The sequence below is a fragment of the Labrus bergylta genome, chromosome 10, assembly GCF_963930695.1.
Source record: "Labrus bergylta chromosome 10, fLabBer1.1, whole genome shotgun sequence".
Lineage (NCBI taxonomy): Eukaryota > Metazoa > Chordata > Actinopteri > Labriformes > Labridae > Labrus > Labrus bergylta.
Window position 1 is genome coordinate 5,892,021 of NC_089204.1, and position 24,617 is coordinate 5,916,637.

Genomic DNA, 24,617 nt, shown 5'->3' on the forward strand with positions numbered 1-24,617 from the left:
GCTAAGAAAATTACACCATCTACCGCTGATTAGAATACATCTCTCCCTGCTCTTTCCTTCACCTACCTGTCCGACTGTGGTGAGAGTGGTATACTGACAGTCACACTCTCCAGATAAACAGAGAGAGAGTAGCTTAAGTAAATGACTGAGCTGCGACTTCTCCGTTACGCTTAATTATGTCTCTGGTTGGTTTTAGGGTAATGTTGTGTTTCAAATATTTTCAATCTAGCAAATCATTTTCCAGTCCAGGCCCCAGTCACTCTGTCATTCTCTGGGAAATACTGATGGATTAAACTTGATTGGTTAACACAGCCTCTCAACCGTGAGGCAACAATTCTAGTTTCTGTGGAGAATTGCTCTATCTGACAAGATGGCCCCTGTAGCCTTTGTCCACACTTGTATTATATTTTACTTCTTCTCTCAGTCATCCTCAGTTGTTTTTCTCCTCCTTCTTTTCCTCACACATTTCTCTCCTCCTTTAAATTCACCTTTTCTATCACTTACCCAACCCCAATTTGCCTTATCCTTTCCCCCTCATTTCCCTTTTCTTTTCAATTTCTGCTCAATCTCTCCTTGTAACCTGTCATTTTCTGTGTGCCTCCATTCACTCTCCTCATTTCTTTGTTTTTCTCTCTGCTACAATCCTGATTACATCCTCCATTTTTCCTGAGCAATCTTTCCTTCATCTCCCCCCTTCTTTAATCCTCCTCCTTACACTCGCTCTCATTCCCATCTTGCCTTGCTTAATTTCCCCCCCTTCGCCTGTGTTTCCTCTCTTGTTTTCCTCGCCTCACTGCTTGTGTCCCCTCCTTTCCCACCCTCCCTCTTTGCATGTTTTCTCTCCACCCCTCCTATCCTATTTTCCATTTCCCGCCCCACCACCTCCTCCCTCTCCTCTTTTCTCCCTCTCCTCACCTGAAGCTTGTAAGCATGGCGTCTGAGTGCAGCTGGACTGATGCTGTGGTGGAGCTGCAGGTGTGGTGCCAGCTGGCTTCCTTCTGCCATGATGCAGAAGACCACAGCTTGGTTTTGTGCTGCACCGAGAAAGCTCTGCAGCTGGAGGACGCTGCAGCAAAGACCCTCAAAACTCTGCCCTGTGTTTTGTAAGTGCTGATTACAAGTTTATAAACTATAGGAACATTTGAGAAGTAGAGTACATCCCTCTTTTTTCCACATTTTTTGAAACTATGAGAGTAATATATAAGGCAAATATTGAGAGTGGTTCAGATGGTTGCTTCTCTCTGGGGAGCAGCTGACATCTTGTGCATATTCAACAGTATTGCAGCTGATGTAAATGAGGAAAACATTGCTTTCCATTTTTTTGATTTCCAAGTCGCACATTTTGCATTAAGTTGCAAAGATTTTCTAGCATGTGTCACTTTACAATTTGGTTGATTGATTGAGGCACTGACTTTGATTGACAGCTCATACATTTTTCTCATATCCCCCAGGTACGGCCCGACTGCAGTGAATGAGATGCTGAGCAGAGCAGTGTGCTTGAGGGGTTTGAGTTTAGTGTACGAGTCCGGAGGAAATGTGCACACTTACAGAGAGGCTATGAAGGTGCTTCTATCTGGCATCAGGTGATGTTTACGGATAAACTATGAACAATGCCTTGTGAAAATACAAACAGTGAACAACAGAAGATTCTCTAGATTTCTAACCTCAGACGTGCTCTCTTGTCTATAGCTTTGCAGAAAAGGCGGAGAATCCAGCATGGTGTGCAGCAGCTGCCAGACATTACTGGAACACATGTCTGCCCCTAACACAGACTCCTGAGGAAAGAGAGAAGCTCCAAGAGCCTCTGGAGGAGATCCTGACTGCTTTGGTTCAAACCGACAACAAACATGCAAGTGTTTGGACCCTTCTTTTGCCAGAGTCACATGTTCACCTTCCTCCTTAATGACTCGGTTTGTTTGTTATGTCGGTGTCATATGTAAAGAGGAACCAGAGCAGAGTTTTTAATGATAGAATACTTATTTAAAGGAAAAATATGCAACTTTTTCATCCAGCAGATGTCGCCCTTGAGCACCAGCATGAAACCAAAACAACCCGAGCTGCATTGTTGTGTTAGCATGCTAATGCTAGCGATCTTTATTTTGCTCGTTCCTTCGCGCCCTTCACACTGCATGTCAATTTACACGAAATGACCGTGATCTAGAAACACTTATGTGACATACAAATAAGCAGTGAGTACAGTATGTTATTCTTCTTTTCTCTAATCCCTCAATTAAACAACTTTTATACGCGAGGGGATGAGCCAGCTGGCTGTCCCGTCCATGTAAATAAAGTGTAGATACGGCTCGGACAACATCACAGACAGTGGGACTCGGGTGTCACACTCATTGAAGACAGTCATGACTCAGAGATATTTCCAGAGGATATATTTGATTGTAAAATGTTGCATATTCAGTCTTTATTCAAAGTAATTGAACTAAGGTGAACGGACATCAATCTCCTTCCCTGGACTTTTACATTTTCAGATATGGAAACTGCTGACAGGATAAAAATTATGTTGCTACATGAACACCTAAAACAGCCTCCCATGTCCTGTTATATTTTCCTACGTATTCGGATCATTTCAGTTTCAGTGGTGCCTTTAAAATAAGATGCACAGCTTTCAGGCTTGCTTTGGTCTCTTTAATTGATGATAAATTGATGAAATGTTTTCTACAGGGTGCTACTGGGGAGGATTTGTGGGTGTACTCAAGTGTGAGAAAACATCTCCCCAGCGCTGCCTGTGGACAGCAAACCAGCCTGAGGGATAAACAGACATTCAGCTGCAAAATAACTTTCAATCTTTAATTAAAGATTAAACTTGTGTGAGAATTCAAAATGATGTTCATCTGTGGCGCTCCCTCCAACTTGAAGCTGTTCTTCAGCAGTGTTGGTGAACACAATAAGGAGGGATAAAAGCATTATGAACACCCATTGAACTGTGGCTACCACACACATGGGGATCTTTTCTGTATGGGATGCTCAAGTGTGAACATCAAAACCACTACATCAGCCAGATAAGTGAGCCCACTGATGTTGCAGCCTCTGGGTGTGGCAGGGGATTTACAGATATCTACAGAGAGTGGGCAGGGTCAAATAAAGGGCGCGTGAAGATAGCAATTTACATCAGTAAGCTTAAAGTACAACAAACCATCCAGCACTACTGGCAACACTCCCCTGTAGCGACTTAAATCATAATCATTTCTCTTTGTGTTTCAGAAACGGGGCAAAGTGAAAGGATCGCTGACCTTCACAACTCTGAGTTCTGCACAGGAAGCAACAAGTGAGTGATAAAAAGACCCAAAATGGTTCATGTCTGGAATTTCTATTTTCATTTTTCAAGGTTTTACTCTATAAAGATTCCTTTAAAAAACACGGTTAATTAACGGATAAAAAGTGATGCTTGGGAGCCTTGATTATGATTGATTGTTGCCGAAATTATATTTAAGTGTTTGTTGACGGTAAGAACTGTGTGCTCCCACGACCCTATGCCAACTGACTTCTTGTTCACCTGTGACCTTTAAATACTTAACCATACCAGCTAGCTAGTATTGTACTCCAAATTGGTCTTGGTCTAAAGACCGGTCTGGTGACCACTTTTTAAAGGTCTTGCTCTCATTTTGGAATAGTAGCATTTTTACCCGGTCTTGTCTCAGAATAGGCAGACTTAAATCAAGACCGGTCAAGACCACCACTGATCGGCCATTTTTACATTTCATTACTGTGATAAGAAAAACGCCCTATTGCCTTTCTAAAGCAATGACTCTCTTCAATTTAGTTGTAGTTTGATTTTATTATTGGTCTTGGTTAGTGTGGTCTTGACTACAACACTAATATCAGCTGACCATTTAACCCACACTATCGATTATTACCACTGAGTGTCAAAATTAAGTAAATCAATAGTCATCTAAACTATTGAAAGAAAATACATAATTATACACTCATTTAATTATCTAAATATTAAGCTTGTGTTTCTGTTTCTGATTGTGCCTCTTTGAGCAGATAAGGAGGATCTAACCCTCAGAGCAGCCATTTACAGTTTGTTGTTTCACATCCACACTGATAAAGAAGACTGGAAAAGTGCTCTGCAGATCCTGGACCGGGCTATTAGAGATATTTCTGACAAAAGACGCCGTCTGTGAGTAACGGGGAAAGACATGAAAGAGACCAAAGAGGTGAAGACACAGAAAGCAAAAAATAAATCTTAATGTCCTGTTTGATTTTTCCAGACCTCTGCTGAAAAAAAGAATCCTGGTGAAAACACAACTCGGAATATGTTTTCTGACCGATATGAAGAAATTACAAGACGAAGGAGAGCAGTGCTGTTCATATATGTGGCACCAGGTGGTGCTTTGTTCTGACACTATGACCCAACAGCTCAGCTGCTACCAGAAGTCCATCACCTCTCTGTTGGTAAATATGTCCAGCATTGTATCATAACCCAAACCAGATTCATCACACAGATCATGTAGGAACCTGTCAAAGTACAGAGTCAGATCACAGTCCTCTACATGTTATTTCAGGTGTAGTATTTTTGTGTTGACCAAAGGCTATTTCTAGAAAAGTCTCTAGTACCATCATGTGGAGGCAGCATGTCATTACACCTCTGTTGAACACCTGACCTTGGTAAAGCGGGAACACCAGAGGAGTTAGGTTTTGGTGAACATCGCATCGCGGATAAGGCTTATCTACTGTAATTCCAGCCATGGGAGAAGAGCGACAGCAAATATTAAACATGTCCTCACCTCTGAATGCTGTCAGTCTGTCACTGCTTCCACAGCGTAGGACAAGGGAACAATGGGTGAAGATATGCAGCCGTGACTGGTGGGACAGGGTCGTCGTCATGGAATTTACCGATCTTATGTCTTTAATTCAATATCTAAAGGAAACAACAGCAGAGTGGGTCCAACCAGTTAGTGTGGTTCTGTTTTTGTGCAGCAATGACTGACAGTGAAATTCTGTCCGAGCTACGACGTGTAATTAAGGTCTTTCTGAGGGATAACTTGACCATGCCCAATACAGAGACAGGAAGCATGCAACATACATGTGAAAGGTTGGCTTTAATAACTTTGTAATTCTTAATAAATGTCCTGATATTTGTTCTCTATTGTCAAATGTGTAATCAGCAATTGGGAAAAGTCTGGAAGCGGATGATATTTTTTAAATCAAAATTGTTTAGGAATCCTTAAGTAAGCTTCACATTAAATCAACATCTTTACACCAACGCTTCAACTAAAGCTTCAGGCCCTATTAGATACTACTTCCTGTTGTCTATCCAACATGTTGTAACTTTTTTTTTTTTTTGTGATGGTACTTTACTTTTTAACAGAGTGCAGAGACTCAGTTGCAGAAGGTTAACCTGCTGCTGGAGTTCGGAGAGTGGCTGTACTTTCACAACTTCCCAAAAACTGATGCTGAACAGCACGTTCAGTGGGCCATAGACATCCTGCTGAAGAGGGAGGCTGAACGTGGAGCAGGTAGAACTCATCCTTTCCAGTTTATCATGGCTCATAAGTGTGAGGGACTAGTTGTTAAATATGCGACTGCATACTCTTAAATCTAGAGGAAAAGGTAACAGATATGATCAGATATTCAATTTAAGCTACATGTGACCACTGATGTCTTAGAAGTCCTTCGCCTCAAATATTTATTTTTCTGTTTTGTGGCCTAGCGAATGTTGTTCAGAGGAGAATGGCCTGACTAGTCAAAGAGCCCATGTGAATACAGTCTGAGAATAGCAGAGCACTATTCAAGAGAAGTTTTGTGCCCTATTATATATTCTCAGAGAGACAAACTGAACAAAAAATTAAAAGAAACTGAAGAACCTAATTACAGGGATGTAATCATGTAATCTATTTGTAATCATGAATTGTTCCATGTATATGTATTTAGTTTTGTTACCTGTTAAATTCATTGTCACTCACAGTAAGAGTTGCATATTTGTTTTTCTTCCAGAGGGTGACTACAAAAAGAAGGATTTAAGCTCAGAGAAACGAGAGTCCTTAGTCGGAGTCCAGGGCTCGTTATACACACAAAGTTTGTCTGATTTGAAGGAGGTGCAACGCCTTGACGGCCTGATACGAGCACACACTTTGCTCTCTATCATGGCAGACAGGAATACACCTGAGCACCAGTTCAACCTTCTCCGAGCTTACACCTTTGTGCTACAAATATGGCAGGTAAAGCATCTTAACCAATTCACCGTCCTGCCAATCAGCTGTGTCAGTGTGGAAGAGGCTGTTCTCACAATAATGAGTAAGTGGAGAATGTAACATTCATCTCAAAATGCTGTTTGTACAACAGGTGTCCATGGCAGTGTGTTTTGAGATTTCCAGTGAAAGGGTAAAGAGTCAGTCATCCCAGCCTCCTCCCTCTGCAGGGTCAAAAACAGGCAAAGACAAGGGCAAAGGCAAAAAGGCCAAAGATGTAAGTATTTAAACCAAATTAGAGTTTGAGTGTATTGTGTCACATATTCAATTATCATCATCAAAATCAGTATCAGGAGCGGCCATCCTTTAAGTATTCCTTTCCTTACATGTATTCTTACTATATTTATAATATACCTAATGAATCTTTTGAGAAAATTAAACTTATTCATTACTCATGATAACACAACTTTGATACTACATACCATAATAAATGGCTGCAATTATTTTTAGAATTTGTTGGTGGAGTAAGAAAAAAACAGGTATTTTAAATGTCTCAGCAGCCTCCTCCTGCAGAAGAGAGACCAAAACCTGTGGTCCTGAATCAGGAGCTTCCTTCCACAGTGAACGACTGGGCTCGCTTCGTCTGTCCTGAACAGGCCCGACAGATCTTCAGAACCAACAACAACCCCCACTGTGTCAACACACACAGCGTGACAAAGCAGGCAAGACCACACACCTCTCAGTGTCGGAAAGATTTGTTAACAGGATATAGATCCGCTTACTACACTGGATGTATAGAATCGAAAGCTCAGATCTCAACAGCACACACTTGGCATGAATGATGCTTTAAGAAGAAACCTTATGTTGTTCTAGAGGAAGAACAATTATGATCTGTGAGAGTCAAACTAAGATATTGAAATGGTTTAAAACCTCAGGATTTTGAATTAAGTGTGTTATTTTTTAATGTGGATGCATCTAACACCTGAAAAATGTGCGAGTATGTGACAAGATCATTGGTCTAAATGAATCAGGAAACCCAGCAGAGTCTGCTTTAAGAGCCACTTCTTAAACTCACCCTGGATATTACTAATGTGTGACCTGTTCTTCTGGTAAAACTTTAAGAACCAGATATGAAGTTCTTCATTATTCTTGTGTTTGTTTGGCTGCAGACTCAGAGCCTGTTTTTTCTCAACCTGCTGGAGAAAGAGCTTAACTCGCTCTCACTCGACCACCTGACCTTACCCATCATGCATCTAGCTGAGACTGTTGCTCATGACCTTTTGGACAGGAGGAGCCTCTCTGATCTGTACCGACTAAGGTAAAAAAAAAAAAAAAACAATCAAAAGAAAGGATTCATTGAAGTTGTTATCCACTAATCTGACACGTCAAAGACAGTAAGGTACAGCAGCATATGAAAGAAATATTTACAGTTGTTTAACATTTTAATTATTTTTCTTGTTTTTTTTCCACATTTAAAGAATTGTGCGAACCAGTTGTCAGCTGGGTTTGGAGGCACAATCACCGTATCACCATCAACTCCTGAATCTGAGCAGAATCCCTGAACAGGAACAGATGGCGTACGTGGACTCGGGTATAAAGATTCAACGTGTGCACATGTAACTTTAATGTTCAGTGATAAATGCCTTTGTGATTGCAGCTGCCGTCGAGAGATTGATTTTCCACAGGAAGGGAGAGGCCTTCACAAAAATCACAACCAGGTCAGCCTGCTACTCACAAAATCAATGTATTACATTTTTTATCACATGCTCCACAGTCGCAAGGGTTTACAAGATATTAATGACCATTAAAATAAAAAATTACTTTAGTCTGGTTTTATTACGTCTTAGAGGAGGACTTGTAAGCGTCCAATCAAGCCTTATATTTGGGTATAAATAGACTTGTTCCACTGATTAATTGCAGAAACAAAAGGGAACTAAAAAATAAAATAAAATAATTGATTGTGTTGATTACAGTCTGGTCTTGCTTGTTTTACTGTATATACCGTAATGTTTAACCGGGTGCTGATGGCCTAGCAGTTAGGTCGCACCCAATGTACGGAGGTTATAATCCTCCAAGTGGACGGCCAGTGTTCAAGTTTGACCTTTGGCCCCATCTCTGGCATATCAGTCCCTACTCTCTACCTGATCCCTACTCTATCCACTGTCCTCTGACATAAAGGCTTTGCAAAAAAAGTTAGATGTCTTTTCTTGTGTTGATTTCAGAAAGTCAAAGTTGGTGAAAAGTCAGCGTCTGGGCGTCTGAGTGTGAGTAGACAGAGTGTGACCATGTGTGCCCATGTGTGTGACATTTGGCTGGAGAAAGCTGAGGTTTGCCTCAGCATTGGGCTCATTCAGCAGACCAGGCAGCTGATGGCAGAGGCCCACTTGGTGGCTATGGTGAGTTATAGGACAAAAACAAAAAGGGTGAATTTACATTACAGAGTGACAGAGAGTTAGTTTAACTTCTATTGACCACACAGATACGCTTACTTTTATTAATGCAAAGGTTCTACTTATATTTACCACAATTATAACTCACTTTTTCAAACTTTCTACTTTTTTAGGAGCTCAAAGACCAGAGAGCAACAGCAAGAAGTCTGCTCAGTCTGGCTGTTCTGGCCTGTGAGGAGCAGAACTTTTCTCAGACTCTGATCCTGCTGGACAAAGCCAAAGACCTGGGCGGGGACGAGGAGTTCTGGTACCAGTACACCCTCACCAAGGTCCGAGCTGTAGTGGCCCAGGGACATCAAGATGCATGCACCCAGGTCTGGTATAATCACCTTTAATGATCCCTCTTCATAACAGTCACAGATTTGTCTTGGTATAAAATACATTTCCCAGCATGCCTTTCTTCTTTCACAGGTTGATCAGATTGTAAAACAAGGTTGCGATGCCCTGAGGCTGGTTCTGGATCAGCGTGTTAACAGAGTCCAAGAGCTCACATTCCTCATCAATTCCTTAAAGATGAGGTAACCCCAAACGTCTGTGATCAAACCTGCTCTTTCTATATTAGAAAACTCTAGTGCCGTGATGTCATTGATTAAGATTTTAAAAGGTCATTCTGGCATTTTTAATCACTGAGCCCATTTAGTTTTATGGTTTCTATCGTGCATTATTTAGCAAGTTGCTGTAAAACAAATCTGCAACAGAATCCTTTGGGTTAAAGTGCTCCTAATATTTTTCTACTTAAAGTGCTTGAGTTTTTCACTGATTGTTATTTTCCATGTGTAGAAATGTCTGAAAACATCTTATTTTGTCAGGTGGCTTTGAAGAGAGTAATGTAATGGCTGTTGCTGGTTCAAATATAAGCTTCTTCCTCCTTAACAATAAGGTCTATCCCTGAAGGCACTCTTTCTATAGTTCCAATTACAACTTGAGTCTGTCAGGGACAAAAAAACTAGCACCTAAAAGATGATGTTGCAGCAATAACAGCCACTTTTCTGTTCCTATGAATCATCAAGACTGCAAAACATAAAAAAAGACTAGACTTAACTTTATGTATTATTTATTTTTCTTCAACATTTATTTTACTCTGACATTCATCATCTGGTTATAAGATGAGCTGTAACGAGTAAAACTTTAATTTTTACATTAAATATCTCAAATTTCCTAGAAATATCACTGTACAGATTTTTAATCAGACGTTCACAAGGAGTTGTTTCATTTACTGACATGTGTAATCCTGATCTAATTCAATGTGTTGTGTTGTGTTACAGAGGAGCCGTTGAATGTATCCGTGTCCTCAGTGCTGGTGAACCTGGAGAAACTCTCTGCAAAGAGGCTGACCAGAGGCTAAAGGCCACCTGTGATACACTCAGAGAGTGTGCCGATGTTTTCACTAATCTCAGCTACAGACAGCATGCAGCAGAGGCACATGGAGAGGGTGCACATGTTCTGAGGTTTGTGCTGCAGAAGTTTGACGGACCTTCAGGCAAATCTTTTCTTTTTTAAATGATCTTTTTAAAGTTCTTACAGAAAATGTAGATCTATGAATATGTTATTTTAATTGATTAACAATCAGAGGCTGCAAATAGGAAAATCAGTTACTTCTACGGGATTATGTTGCTGTCCTTACTGCCTGTTACAAAGCTGCAAACTGTATAAACCTATAAGTAATTTAGACCCCAAAACATGTAAAAGGAGAGCCCAGGTTTAAACCTGACCTTCTTTAGGGAATTATGAATTCAGTGCAAACTATTTTCCCCCTCTGTAAAGAAAAGTAGACATTTGTTCATGCTTTGTAAAATTGACATCAATCAGTAAGATGGTAAGTAGAGAGACGTTCAAAAAAGTGAATGTCACACATGCTCCTTAAGAAGTCAGATGACTTATTAATCCCAGAAGGACAATTCAGTTTAACACTTTACAGAGTCATTCAAACAAAAAAAGACAATAAAAGGGAAACAAACATTCACAGCAGCATTCGGACAATTACATTCACGTGCCAGGAACAACAGATCTACGAGAGAGAGCCAGACCTACAACACAGTTTGAAATAAATAGAATAAAAACAATGCCAGAAATACATTTAATAAGAAGACACTGAAATGAATAAACCGTGCAGGTTACCTAAGGAACTGACCATAAGTCAGAGTTGGAGTATCAGTTTGTTCTCCTGGGAGGGACAAGATAGCGCCATCCAGAGGGCATTAAAGAAAAGACAGGTGAAATAGTTTGTCCAGGTTGATTTATGATCCCTTTGGCTCTTTGGACCACACGTTCCTTCAACAGGGAGCTCCAGTCTTTGAGCTGGACTCCCAGTAATCTTTGAGCAGACTTTTACGATGTGGTTGAGACTGTTCTTGTCCTTCACAGACAACTCGTCAAAGCAACACATAAAAGAAAATGTTAAAAGACTTTCAGTAAAAGAATGATTAACGCTACACAAAATGCTCTCAGAGGCACTAAAAGAGTTCAGCCTCCACATCAATTTAATTCTCAGTTGTCCAAGTTTAACTGTCGACTCTGAGTCTTTTCAGCAAACTTCAGAACGCTGGTCCCAGGTACAAGGTTTACAGGTCAACTATTTAAACATTTTCATCATGGATAACGCTGGCTTCAGGTTTACAACAACTCTTACCGAAATCAATGATCTATGCCTTGGTTTTTAATAACTTTGAGATCCAGGTATATTTCATTGCTATTCCAAAAGACAGAACTGAACTGAGGAAAAAGGCGTTTAAGTTTGCTGCTTCCTTTACTTGGAACAAATCACAAATAGAGCTGAGACTTAACGCTTTGCTCTGATTGGATGTTTTTTTTTTAAGAGGATGTCAAATGACTTGGAGGCAGTTGTATCTGGCTGAAGATGTTCTCCGTGATGTGCTTGTGGGAGATCTTGACATTTGCTGTTTAAATTTGTTATTTGTGTCTTTTAATGTCTCATGTTTTTTCTTTTGTATTTATGAAAAAATACTGCTCGTTGTTTGTTTGAAACTCTGTTCACTGTGCTGCTGCCTGTCTCGACCAGGACACTCTAGAGAAAGAGATATTTAATCTCAATGAGTTTCTTTCCTGCTCAAATAAAGGTCAAATGAAAATGAAAACATCACACCAAATTTGCCAAAGAAAAGCAAATCTGTCCATAAGAACACAAAGTACGAATGCAAAGCTTTATTGTCATTTTACTAGTCTGCATAAAAGCAATGTAAAGAAAATAACAATGGCCTACTCGAGGTAAACTATACAAACTATTAGTTGCAATGGGATGTGCAAATGAGCATTAGCAGCTGTACTGTATATCAATATCATAGTCAAGGCACCTGAGCACACATAGAGGGGCTCTTCTTTTTCAAACGTTGACAATTTTACTTCTTCACTAAAATTAAACATACTTTGTTTCCTCTGTGTCTTTATGCACGCTCAACCCTTCTGCTCTCCAGAGTCCTGGCCAATCACGCTTCTTCTTCAGAGGACAGGCGGCGCTTCCTCCTCGACAGTTTCTCCAGAATGCAGCTGGCTGTAACAGAGCAGGAGGACGTGGTGCTGAACGCTCACAGGCTGCTCCCCTCACATGAGGAGGTGAATATAAATCTACAAATGTTCCTTTACAATCCATCTGTCAGTGTGATGCTGCCCTCTCAAAAAACATGGAAGACATTTTACCTCATTTGTTTCCAAGAACCCTTCATCTTTGTTAGGAGGACAGTGATTATTATAGGGACAATTATGGAGTAAGTAAGCCGATGCTAAACAGGACAGCATTCATAACCTAAGCTAGTTTGCAATACTGGTCCTTAGATGGTTCTTTAAAATACAGAAAAAGGACTCCAGTCTGCTTCCAGTTTGAGCTCTGCAGGGAAACACGTTGGTCCACTGAACAGAAAAGGCTGTTTGTCCAAATGAAGGTTTACAAAATGTCACCTTACAGTCTCCGTTAGACGCTCCACTTGTTACAGAGCCTGATCGTCTCAGTGAAACCACAAGGTCACAGAGAGCCTGAAGGAGCCTGATGATTTAAACATTTATGGGCGAGTTTAAGAGAAGCAAATTGAATAAAATGATCAAAACGTAACATATTGAACTTTTTTAGAATATGACAATAATTAGACCTTATCTGCGTCCTGTAAGTAAACATTGTAAAGAACTGAAATTATTTGAAACACACCCATCAATAACATTCAAACTGAAACAGGAATATAATTGGAAATAAGTTGAATATTTACTACTAAATATTTTTATTGATTTTTGAAGAAATTCATGCAGAGAAATAATCACAATCAGAAGAAAACAACAGACAAGAAAAAAACAAGTAAACAAATAAAAGTAACAGAAAAGCTTTGTTGTGCATGTGCTGCGTGTTAATATAATGGTTTACATATCTTACACACTTTGCATATGTACCCATACAGTACCTCTGCTTTTTATTGCAGCAGGATCTATTTATTGAGGCAAATTAAGTAATAAAATCATCAATATCTACAATATTTCAACGTACACTTAGTTTGTATGTGTTTCACAATGCTCTGACACAAAGAGAGAAATCCTCCCTCTCTGTCTTGTCTGCAGCAGACGGGTGTCAGAATAATATTTTATCCAGACTGTACGAGCTCTCACACAGACGAGGTTATCAGAGGGTTAACCCTGGTATTACTGTGGCTGCAGCTTTCATTTACATGTCGATGGAATCATAAGAGAAAGATTGATTGAGCAGCTGCTTCATTTTCTTCTATTGACTTTTTTATTCAATCAGGTGTTTTGTAGGGCAACGTCCAGCAGGTGGTGCTGCTGTTCTGCTAAATTCTGCTTAATCCAACCGGCAATAAACACAAGAGAAAACTTCTGTTATACCTGAAACATGTGGCCCATTTATAAACCTTTATTCCTTTACTCTATTTTTTGTTATCTTCTGTTAAAACTTGTTTTTTTTTTTGTTTTATTCACATCAATTTCCCACTTCAGTGTCTGAAAATATCTGTCCACATCCCCCATAGTTCCTGTAAACTCATAATCACACTCTGACTCACCACTTGATGACTATAGTTTCCAATTAATTTGATTTGAGAAGTTAATTATCAAGACAGGGTGCTTCTGATTCAGGTTTGAAGTCTGCTATTATTAGATAAGCCAATGGGGTTTCCTGTGGATTCATCTATACTTGAGTAAGTCTCATGTTTATATCGGCTGTGTGCTGCCACTTCAATCAATTCCATGTTCGAGCTTATTATTGTATCTTTTGTCCTCAGCCGAGCTCCGGACTGTCTCTGGCAGCCGCTCGGAGGCTGCAGCGGTTGCGTCTGAATCTGACAGAGTTAAGCTTGGTCTTGCTGGAGGAGCAGTGTGCCGAGGAGAAACGCATAGCCGTGTCCCGAGAGACGAAGACCTCTGCTGAGATCGCACTGGAGGAGTTTACACGCTGCCCTCCTGAGCCTGGCTCTTTAGAACAGGTGAGAAAGGTGCACAATCACCTCACACCTGTGAAAGCGTGTATCTATGTTAGTGTCATACTCTTACTCTGCACAGTAATGATGTACTTTAGTTCAGCCGCAAAGCATAGAGTAAGAAAAGTGCAAGGTTTCACAAAATAAGTAATACTTTCTTTTTACATAAAGTGAGTAAGTAAAGTTTATTTTTAGCCCCTTCCAAGAGGAGACATCACAAAGCACTTCACAATAAAAGCAACAAAAGACATTAATTACATAACAACAGACTGACGTATCAAACAAAGGCAAGTCTCAACAAATTCTCAACAAGAACAAATTCTCAACAAGTCTTCAACTGCTTTTTAAAAATGTCCTCAGATTTAAAAACTCTCAGTTCCAGGTTGAGACAGTCCCAAAGTTTAAGAGCAACAACCTGAAAAGCAAATGGTTTTCCTTTATTTTGAAGTCTACTGCGAGACCCTGATCAGAAGACCTCAGAGTCCTGCTGCTGTTGTACTGCTTCAAAAAGTTATTTGATATAAGCAGGTCACAAGAATTTTAACTGTATTCTGAAATTAATGGGAAGCCAGAGCAAAGTCATGAGGACAAGAGTAACACGACACTTACTACAACACATTCAGAGCGTGCATCAGGTGACATTTTACTTTTGTTATATAGTTTTTTTCAGGGGCGATTCAAGAGTCTGTTGGGGCACTAGGCAAAAATGAATTAGGGGCCCTTCCAACAATTATTGTTTCTACTCGTGTCCCGATGCTATTTTTTCACTCCCAGACAGATAATTCCTGTGAAATACACAACATGTGAAGCAGAGTAATGAGAGTGAGTGCTGTCAGATGGGGCCCCATAAGGGAGGTTTGCTAAAGCAGTTTTCCCAAGCAGTTGCCTGCCTTCCCTGTTGACAAGCAGCGCCTCTGTTTTTTTTTTTTTTACTTTTCTGTGATGTGTTATTGCCAAAATACTGATAACTTCTCGTTATCCAGTTTGCATGTGTTATCTCTTCATGTGAGAGAGATAAACTCCACAGGCCTTTTTATTAGAAAACTCATTAATTAGACTTCAGGAAATGTTCTTATGAGGCTTCACTAACTCCAGTCAAAGTCTGTGTTTCTGTTTTTATCGTTAAATATGATGTCTGAACTCCATCAGCTGGAGCTCTCAGTTTAAAAATGCTTATGTTATTTTAATGCATAGGAGAAGAAAGGCTTTATCCTGTGAGTCGTTCTTCTGGCTCACTAAGTCTTCATAGGACCGGTCAGTGTGTGGTAAATATTAAACCAGGGTACCTCATACTGCTTCTTCCCCTCTGTGCCTTTAATAGCTTTTCCCCTGTTTAAAAGTAATTGTCAAATAACTGAACATGTAAATGAGTACGTAAGTAAACATTTGACCTTCATTTGAACTTCACTTCCTTGTGTTTTTTTCCAGGAATGGTTAAGTATCGGCATCACAGTTGGGCAGGTGGCACTGAGCCAGCTGGCTGCAGTCCAGTCTCAGTCCCCTAACAACATGGAGACAGGAGCTCGCTGTCTGAGCCTGATGGGAAAGTACCTCAGACTGCTGGCCCTGCAGGAGGACCCCCTCTATGTGTGTGCTCTCTGGGACAGACACAAACAGGTAGACAGCACAAATGTCCATTTATCAATCCAAAATGTTTACAGTTCTGAGGTCAAAGGTCAAATGTATCTTTATTGTCCCCACAGGGACATTTTTTTTGCAGCTGGAGACATACAAATACATAAACAATACTAGTAAATAATCCAAACATCAAGTGCATAAGTACATAAAACATTAAACATGAAACATCAAGCTCAGCAGAGATGCTCCAGCATCCAGATACAAATGATAAAAGTGAAAGTCCAGTGTGCTGTCTGGCACACACAGGTTGCTTATAAAGACTTGATTATAGATAAGAAACTGGAGTTTTTACACTATTACGTAAAATAATTCCAGAGGAATATCAGGAACTGTAAAGAATTATATCTGGATGGATCATAGTTGCTTCGTAGCAGTGATTTATTTTGCAGTATTTATAGAAGACAGTCTGAAGATGTAACGCAACGAGGTTGATGTCAAATGTTGGAGGAGATTGGCCTTTTTGTTTTACATTTGTTAAGAAGAACAGAGTGATGGATGTCAACATTTGTGGACACATTTTGGTATAACTGTAAAGTTGTGAGAGGCATGATTTATTTGTTGATTATTCACCATCAGATCTATTATAACACAAAGTCACTAAGTTTAGCCTACTTGATCTAAGTGCAAATTTAGAGGCTGGGTAGTTCAGCTGTGGGTCCCTTTATTTCCCCAAAGTCTTCCTTCCAATGTGTTAAAATTAACTTTTGCACATAGGGCCAAATTTTCAACTGTTATGGAAGCTCATGGTCCTAATGATGTCACTATAGCAACCCAGTCGCTTAACGTATACCAACTTGTGGCCATACCAGCAGAAATGTACATATGCTTTAAGCTTGCAGAAATTATTAAATCCATTATTAGTTTTTTCTCAAAAAAAAAAAAATAAAATAATAAGCTGTCGAACTTATTTACACCAAACATGAAAACCTTAAATCACCAAGGGACAAAAATATCATTGATGTAGTGTGATACGTTTTCTGAATTATTACTTTTTAACTGGATTTTTTAAATATATGGAATTCTATTCCTATTTGAACTATTGCCGTTGAATAAAAAGATCAATTATTTGACTCACGTTTGAAATGTGTCTCTTCATGCATGAACAACAACTGTTATCCCAACCCTGGTGGTTGCTTCATGTGTAGTTTGAAACCACCTCTGACTCTCACTTTTCTCCTGGTGTCCCAACATGTGCTGATGGTAATTATGATTGTTTGTTGAAGACCTGACTGATCACAGGGTTCCCACTCGTCCTGGAAAACCTGGAAAACGGTTGACTAATTTTCCAGTACTGGAAAACACCTGGAAAATTACAGAAAAAGTTAAATGTCCTGGAAAATCACGTGTTGTCCTGGAAAATTATTCCATCACTCTCCTACAGGGTTGGACATTTTCACCGCCACACGTTAATAAAAGTAGCGATTTTTTACATTAATCCACAACACAGATTGAATGGAAGTCTATAGATAAAGTAATGGCTCCGCCTCCCCCTTGTGTCAAAAGTGGATATTTATTTACAATTTAGTTGAGAGGATGGAGCCAAAAGATCCTTCACAAAAAGAGAAAAAAACACGATGAGAGTGAATTGTAGCAACTAGCAACAACTATCAGGTAGACTTGTGTTTTCTCCTCAGTTTGAGGTCAGCACATTAACAGTAGTTAGTGAACGTTATTGATGACGTGCACTGAACCTCTCTCTCTAGTCGGTCTTTCTTGCTAACCTAGCTGCTGTCTCACTTCCAGGACTGTGTTCTGCTATAACTTTGTGCCTGACAAAAGTGGGAGTGAAATACAACTATTTCATACGTTTGATAAATGCCAATTGGCAAAACTGGCTAGCAGTCCTTTTACTTTGCTAGCATTGTCTCTTCAAATGCAATACTGCATTAAGGGTAAACAATGGAACATACCTTTCTAGCGGTAGCTCACAGTGGGTGTGATTAGCCTTGTTGAAGACTACACTTTATATTGGTGTGGCGCGATCACGGACTGTCATACCAGCTCAATCATCGCTGGAAAAGTCCTGGAAAATGATCTCTGGAAAAGAGTGGGAACCCTGCAAACATCCAATACCTACTCAGGAGATATGATGGTTGTTTAATCATTCAGGCCAAATACACAGATTTGCAGCGGCTGTGATATATTGTGTTTTCTAACATCTCTAGTTGCTTGTGATTAAATTTCAAAAGTAAAAACTAAATGTTTAATCTGTAACTTTGCATTGGTTCTTTTTAATTAACTACTCCAGCCTGTATATTCTGTACCTGCAGTAATGTTGGTACCAAAAAGAACTCACCTAAGCCTTGAACAAACTGCTACTTTATGATGGTAAGCTAAATAAATCTGAGAGGATTTGACTTACCTGGAAAAAGTTGCTCCACAGGGTGAAAAGTTGATAAGGATTAGAGACATGGATGTCCACTTACTTAAATTGAGTCTGCGTGGTTTGTGGTCATGAGGGGATTTTATACTAATCACAACCTTTTTCTCTGTGATCTTGAACCAACTTTATGCAGGAAGGAACCTGGTCTGACCCTCACGCTGCTTCAGTGGAGGAGGAGAATTCAGAGGAAGAGAACGACAGACAGTCAGGCCGGAGAGAACCGAGGGCGACCTCTGCCAAAAGTGCTGAGCTGCAGGTACATACCTCCTGACAAGTGACCCTAAAACTTCAGACTCATGTCTAATCTCAGGTCTTTATACTGAAGTCTATTTCAATCCCCTCAGAGGATAATCTGTGTCTCTGCATAGTTCTTAGAGTGATAGAGACTTTCATAACTGATAGAGAGAGGAGATATCTACTGTCCTCGTCAAACATGCTGCAGTGTTACATGGGGGCCAAATAAAGGAATCTTTTTTTTAAAGGTTTATTTTGGGGCTTCTTATGCCTTTCTTTTAGAGACAGGACAGCGGATAGTCAGAAATCAGGGAGCGAGAGAGCGGGTAATGACATGCAAGAAAAGAGCCACAGGTCGGATTTGAACCCGGGCCGCCCGCTTGGAAGACTACAGCCTCTGCATATGGGGTGTGCATTAACCACTAGGCTACCAGCATCCCAACATACAGGAATATTAATGACAAAAAAAGCTTGATTTCAAGCAGTGTTTAGCTGTTTATATTTAAAAAACGAGGCCATTTCATGTTTCCTGGATTATATATAATTTCCTTTGGTGCACAAGCAGTTTGAATGGTAATGGCTTCAATATAAACAGTAAACATAACAGGAAAGTGAGGACTGTTTGTCCCTCCCACATCATCATACACAAACTCAGTCAGGTCAAACACACAGAAAGCACGCTGAGATTGACTGAGCAAATGAAGAGGCTCAGCATTTCAAGATGAGAAAACAAAGACAAAGAGAGGGAAAAGCTTTTTCCAGTCTGCAGACGATCTCGAAGTCAGGTCATCTATGCTTCCTAGGAATAAAATATTTTCCCCTTTGCATAGTTTCAGAAAGTTTCTGAATATTTCCATAAAGTTTCTCTTTCTTTTGATAAAGCCCCTCTCTAGTTTGGGAACATTTCTGTCTACTGAGATATACATTTTATTGAAAACACTTTCATTATATAGATTGACAGGACCCTTTTTGTTTTTCATCCCTAGTCAGAAACACATGGGAGATAGAGATTTACTGTACGATGTTTCTACAGGGTTGTAACTCACACAAAAAGTGTTGCATCCGTTTACTGTAATGTAACAAACAGTGTGTAAGGATATTCATCTGCATGCATTTGTGTTTGTGTGTGTTTCTTCGATGTCTTGTTAACAGCGGAGGAGGCGTAGAGCCCAGCAGCTGTTAGCACAGGCCAGTAAGGCACTGACTGAGGCCACCAGCCTTTGTCTCAAACACAAGCTGCCCTCCTCCATCCTGTCTGAAGCCTCTTTAAACATGGTGGAGTATCATGGGCAGTCTGACCCTGCAGTGTCGGGTCAATACCTTGCTCTGTTTCAGGTATGTAGATCTAATTTATGCACATGTACACTGTAGACGTTCTACATACAGCACAATGCATGAGGCACTGACAAACTGCATTCAGGACACCATGCAGGAGGCTCACAAACTCTGGAAGATGATGCCTCTGCATCATCTTTGCTTTCTTAATAGCACTCTTCAGGTTATCATCACCTGCTATTATTCCCACGTCTACCAACAGCTGCTGCATCCATCTTCTGTTGTATTCCCAGAGCTGCTGCACTGTTGCTACGATGGCTCACGTCCTAAGTTCCGCTTGTTCTGGCACCAGTGAGTCCCAGCTCTCTGCTCTCCTCAGTCTTCACAGAAAACTGCTCCTCTCTCAGGAGGAGAGGCCCAGCAGCATGCTGAAGGGAGTAGAGGACTCCCTGAACAGCCTCTCCAAGGTACCGGGTCGCCAGACCCCCCACTCATGATTTATGGAGGCTGTCACGTTGAGTTCGCTAAACTCCCTTGATGGGGGACACTTGGTTGTGCTGTTATGACTTTTGCTCTGAATGTAATGCAGGTTTACAAAATTACAGAGAACTGGACCTGCAAACAAACGCAAAGGTTTTTAAGTGACATCAACGAGTACAGTGTCTGCTGTGAGGGAGGACTGTGAGCGTCCAGATGTTACCTGAAAGTGCCCGATAAGAGACCAAAGTGTTTACAAAAAAACATTTGAATTTAGACAATAAAAACAATATTTGACTTAATAAGTCGAGTAACTGGTTATCTGATTAACTTAGTAATGTTTATTATTGTGCAATTTAACCTATACTAGCAGTGACAATTTGATAATATTATGTTTAATTCAAAACATCTTATAAATGATGGCTGTATTTATACTGAAATGTCCTCTTCTTGTTGGATATGTTTAAAGTTATGAAAACATCATTATCTATTAATATTTATAAGCATTTGTATTTGTGGTCTTTTTTAGAAAGGGATATTAGTTTGGTTGTAACTTCAGTTGGAGACTATATATTTTGATTTTAGACGACCTTTGTTGTGTTTTTTATGTTCTCATATCAAACTTTGAAGACCAGCCTTCTACCTTTCCTGCTGATTAATATTGTCAATTAAGATGAACAAATTCAATATATATGCTGTGTATATTCATTTATATTCAATAAAATATACAATTTAAGATTTGATCTTGAAACGCCTTTTCTGGTTTGCAGACTTTCAGCCACCTCAGCATCAATACCAGCCACCTAAACATCCTCGCAGAGCTTCCACCAAACCTGAAAATCCTGCTGCTTCAGCACTCTTCAGACGGGTATTTCCCTTTTCTCTCTTGCTTATCCACGCTGTAAATTCTCTCCTTATCTCTTTGTCACTCTACTGTTTGTGGTATGTGAGTCCATTACTTCAGGTCACACAAATCAAAAAGGTTTAGACTACATATCTGAAACAGAAGGGGCCTGCAATATGCCAGAGCTGCCACTAGAGGTCTCATAATTCAGTTGTGTGTTGTTGAACAGAGAGTAATTGTTAATTGCTCTATAGTTTTAAGCTGTTGTTTTTTGAATTAACTTGTTAAAAAATTATTTATTTTTTGTGAGTGTTTGTCTTTTTTTGTTTTCAGTTTAGAACTTTATGGAGCTTTCTATGAGCTGGCTGAAACTCCAAATCTAAAGGGAAAGACCTCACAGGCTGCAGGTTTGAGACTTTCAATTTTTAAACTAATGCTCACAACACAAAAACCTGTCGGACGTTTTATTACACTGCATATTTTTTCTTCAATATCTTCAATATGATGCTGCATGTATCATTCTTTACAGAATCTAAATGTAGATAAAAATAATGTAGGATTTGATCGTAACATTTACCTACAGGGCAACTAACACAAGGAGAGAAGGAAAGGGTATCATGTCAAACCAATCAGCTGTTTTTTTTTTACTCTTCGTGACTGGCTTGGCCAGGAACAGCTGCCTTCACAAGTGGTCACAGGCCATTAAAATACTGCATCAGCTGCTCACATGACCTTTCCAGGGACTACTCTGACATAAGAAGCTGTAGGTTTGGTGAGAAAAAAAAGGACTCTGCACTTCTTGCCAAAGAATAAGGACAACAACTGTGAGGAAAAACATGATGCGAAAGAAGAAGAGAGCAGGAGATCTTACAGAAGGAGGAGGGGGTGGGGCTCACAGGGACCAATTACAGGCCTGTGTCTGTGTCAGTGAGCTTACGGGTTTGATTATTTGTCAATTCTGTTTTGTTGCAGGTACACTGACATGCTCCAGGGTGGCCAAAGTTTCTGTCTGCCCGCGGGCTCTGCTGGCTTTGAGGGAGCAGACTCAATCCTTTGGCCAGGAGACCAGACTGGCCTTCTTCAAGGAAACCTGCCGGCAGACTTGGCACGCTGGAGAAGAAGTGCTGGAGATTTCTGAGGAGCATCATGTTTTTTCCTGTGTACGTCCTCTATCACTCCATTAACATTACCCACTGCAAGCCTCATAAATAACTTCACTCAGCTGCATTCATTACCATCTCATGTGTCTGCCACGTTCACTAAGGAGTCTTGGGACCGCTGAGTTTTACATCCAGGCGTTGTGCTGCTGAAAAACATGTGTGCACAAAATAACATAGACCAATAAAAACAGCACCACAGCTACTCAAAGCTCTCTTTCTTATTCCCATACACAGAAACCTGCATCAGAGCAAATATTGACCCCTCACTTCAGAGACCTTGTACAAGGCATGGAAGACTACTTGAAGCCACTTCTCACTCAGTTTGACTTCTCTTGCTTCAGGTAAAGTTCTTACTCTTCAAGATTCAAGTTTCCTGTATTGTCATTCAGACTCTAGACCAGACAGGAACACAGTACAACGAAAATCTGTTGCATCTGGCTCAAGACGCTAAACAAACAAAAAAAAGTACATATTCCAAAAAAAGGGATCAATAAAAAAAATATAAATAATTCAGGGAAAGTTAAATATGAAAAGAACTGTGTACACGCAGAGAGAACAGTGACTGAGTGTTATGTGTATACGGAAATCATTTAAGGTGCATTGTTGACAATTACTATCATTAAAGAGCAGTGAGGTAAATGTATAAAAACACTGAGAGTATTTCTTATACACATCCATGATGCAGATATAGATCCCACATATACTGTACATATATCACACAAACCTGGCAATAGATATGTCTACACATCTACATATTCACATACGCATCCATACAAACACCAGTCCAAAACAAACACACACATGCCTGCACACGCACAAACACACACACACACACATATATACACACACACACACACACACACACACACACACACACACACACACACACACACACACACACACACACACACACACAAAAACACACACCTACATAAAAATATACACAGACACACACTAGGGCTGGGTGATATGACCTCAAATCAATATTAATTGATTTATCACTATTAATTGAACATTTTACCTTGATTACAAATTGAATGAACGATTATTTTTCTTTTTGCCCTCATCGTTCACTGACGAGTTCTCTACAGTGAACATGCTCAACTATTAAAGCTGGGATATGTTTTCTGATGACAGAGTGCATATCTGATTAACTATTTTGAGGTTATTTATTGAATATTTCGAACTGAACTCAAAGCATCGCTTGAAATGAAAAAGACACACTGTAGTTATAAAGTAGAAATTAAGTTTTTCCCCAGTGTTTACCTTGGACTTTTTTTGTGCGGTGTCGTCTCCCCAAAGACAAAATGTGTCCAAATGACGGACATCGCTCCCATGTGCCTCTGCCCTGAAAATAATCAAAATAATTGACATGGGCAAGATTACATCGGTTAGAGGTTCTGAATGCGGGTTTCGATTAATTTTCGATTAATTGCCTAGCTCTAACACACACACACACACACACACACACACACACACACACACATCATCAGAGTGTATAAATGTTTTTGTGCGATCGATTCAAATCATTTTTAGGCAATTATTTTCCATATTGAAGCTTTAAAAGATGGTGTAGCTCTAAAACTAATAACTCATGAGCAAGAAAGAGTCTGAGTTGTCCCCAAACACAGCTGACTCTAAAATCTACATTAGATCCCTTATTCAAATACCCAACAAACGTGTTTACAGCCTGGTATGAAAACTGAATTTGGTGTCATTATCTCTTTTCTTTATTGGTAAAAACTACACAAGGAGCATTTTTTTTTTTTAACTCATTTTTTAAACCTAAAAGTTATTCATACATTTTCATAATTACAATAGACACAATCAATCTAATCTTACGCTTGCCTGTTTCGTCACTGTTTAACATTTAGGTTGACTAATTTAACTTTTTCAAATAAGTTGGCGGCCACCTTTGATGGGCTTCAAAACTTCTCTTCAGCAACCAATGGGTGACGTCTCTGAGACTACATCTATGTTTCATACAGTTGAAGCTGAAGAGTTGGTCCTTGATGTGTGATAGATAGTAAGGGGAACCCTCAAAATGTTGTTGTATCTGGTAACATTGAGTAGAACATAAACTGTATTTCTTAGGGACGTTTCTGGCAAGATTTGATCCTCAAATGTCCTTGTCTTTATTGGCTGACTCTCCTTTTACATTAGATAGGACAGTTACACTTGGTTTAGTGACAAATGAAGCGGATAGAGTTTCTTCTTAAAAAAAAACAAAGACCTAAACTCTGCAGCCCTGGAACAAACAGACAGATGTTGGGTTGGTATTACACGCTATACTGCTTTTCTCATCATGAATTTATTTACATTTAATGCACACATTGAAGTGTGAAACAACAAGAGCATATCCTCATGGAAATTGTGTTCACTTGGTATCCTCATTTCAATGAGTTTTCTTAGCTTAAAGGAGAGATCTTTGATAGATTCACATGAAAATGTAACTGCTATCATTTGTACAAATGTCCATGTGGGGGAAGTCATGATGAGACTGGTTTCTCTGTTGATGTTGGTACATCAGTTTTTTGTCCCTCTGTGTTGTTGCAGCAAATCACAAAAAAGCATCGGTGTC

The 24,617-nt window shown here is 39.8% G+C and overlaps 1 protein-coding gene across 1 annotated transcript in view; it reads left to right on the plus strand.

Moving 5' to 3' along the window:
• The window catches only part of LOC109989515 (cilia- and flagella-associated protein 46), a 72,145-nt gene that overhangs the window by 32,865 nt on the left and 14,663 nt on the right, over positions 1-24,617 (plus strand). Inside the window, exons 22-48 of the mRNA XM_065959773.1 lie at positions 922-1,103; positions 1,452-1,583; positions 1,690-1,849; positions 3,217-3,280; positions 4,000-4,135; positions 4,227-4,410; positions 5,327-5,474; positions 5,953-6,176; positions 6,301-6,423; positions 6,704-6,868; positions 7,316-7,464; positions 7,625-7,723; positions 7,804-7,864; positions 8,369-8,542; positions 8,710-8,910; positions 9,008-9,114; positions 9,862-10,044; positions 12,028-12,166; positions 13,831-14,031; positions 15,454-15,642; positions 18,180-18,302; positions 19,433-19,615; positions 19,849-20,022; positions 20,803-20,900; positions 21,210-21,283; positions 21,849-22,036; positions 22,271-22,377. Of these exons, the coding sequence (XP_065815845.1) occupies positions 922-1,103; positions 1,452-1,583; positions 1,690-1,849; positions 3,217-3,280; positions 4,000-4,135; positions 4,227-4,410; positions 5,327-5,474; positions 5,953-6,176; positions 6,301-6,423; positions 6,704-6,868; positions 7,316-7,464; positions 7,625-7,723; positions 7,804-7,864; positions 8,369-8,542; positions 8,710-8,910; positions 9,008-9,114; positions 9,862-10,044; positions 12,028-12,166; positions 13,831-14,031; positions 15,454-15,642; positions 18,180-18,302; positions 19,433-19,615; positions 19,849-20,022; positions 20,803-20,900; positions 21,210-21,283; positions 21,849-22,036; positions 22,271-22,377 (3,968 nt within the window). The remainder of the gene's footprint in view (positions 1-921; positions 1,104-1,451; positions 1,584-1,689; positions 1,850-3,216; positions 3,281-3,999; positions 4,136-4,226; positions 4,411-5,326; positions 5,475-5,952; positions 6,177-6,300; positions 6,424-6,703; positions 6,869-7,315; positions 7,465-7,624; positions 7,724-7,803; positions 7,865-8,368; positions 8,543-8,709; positions 8,911-9,007; positions 9,115-9,861; positions 10,045-12,027; positions 12,167-13,830; positions 14,032-15,453; positions 15,643-18,179; positions 18,303-19,432; positions 19,616-19,848; positions 20,023-20,802; positions 20,901-21,209; positions 21,284-21,848; positions 22,037-22,270; positions 22,378-24,617) is intronic.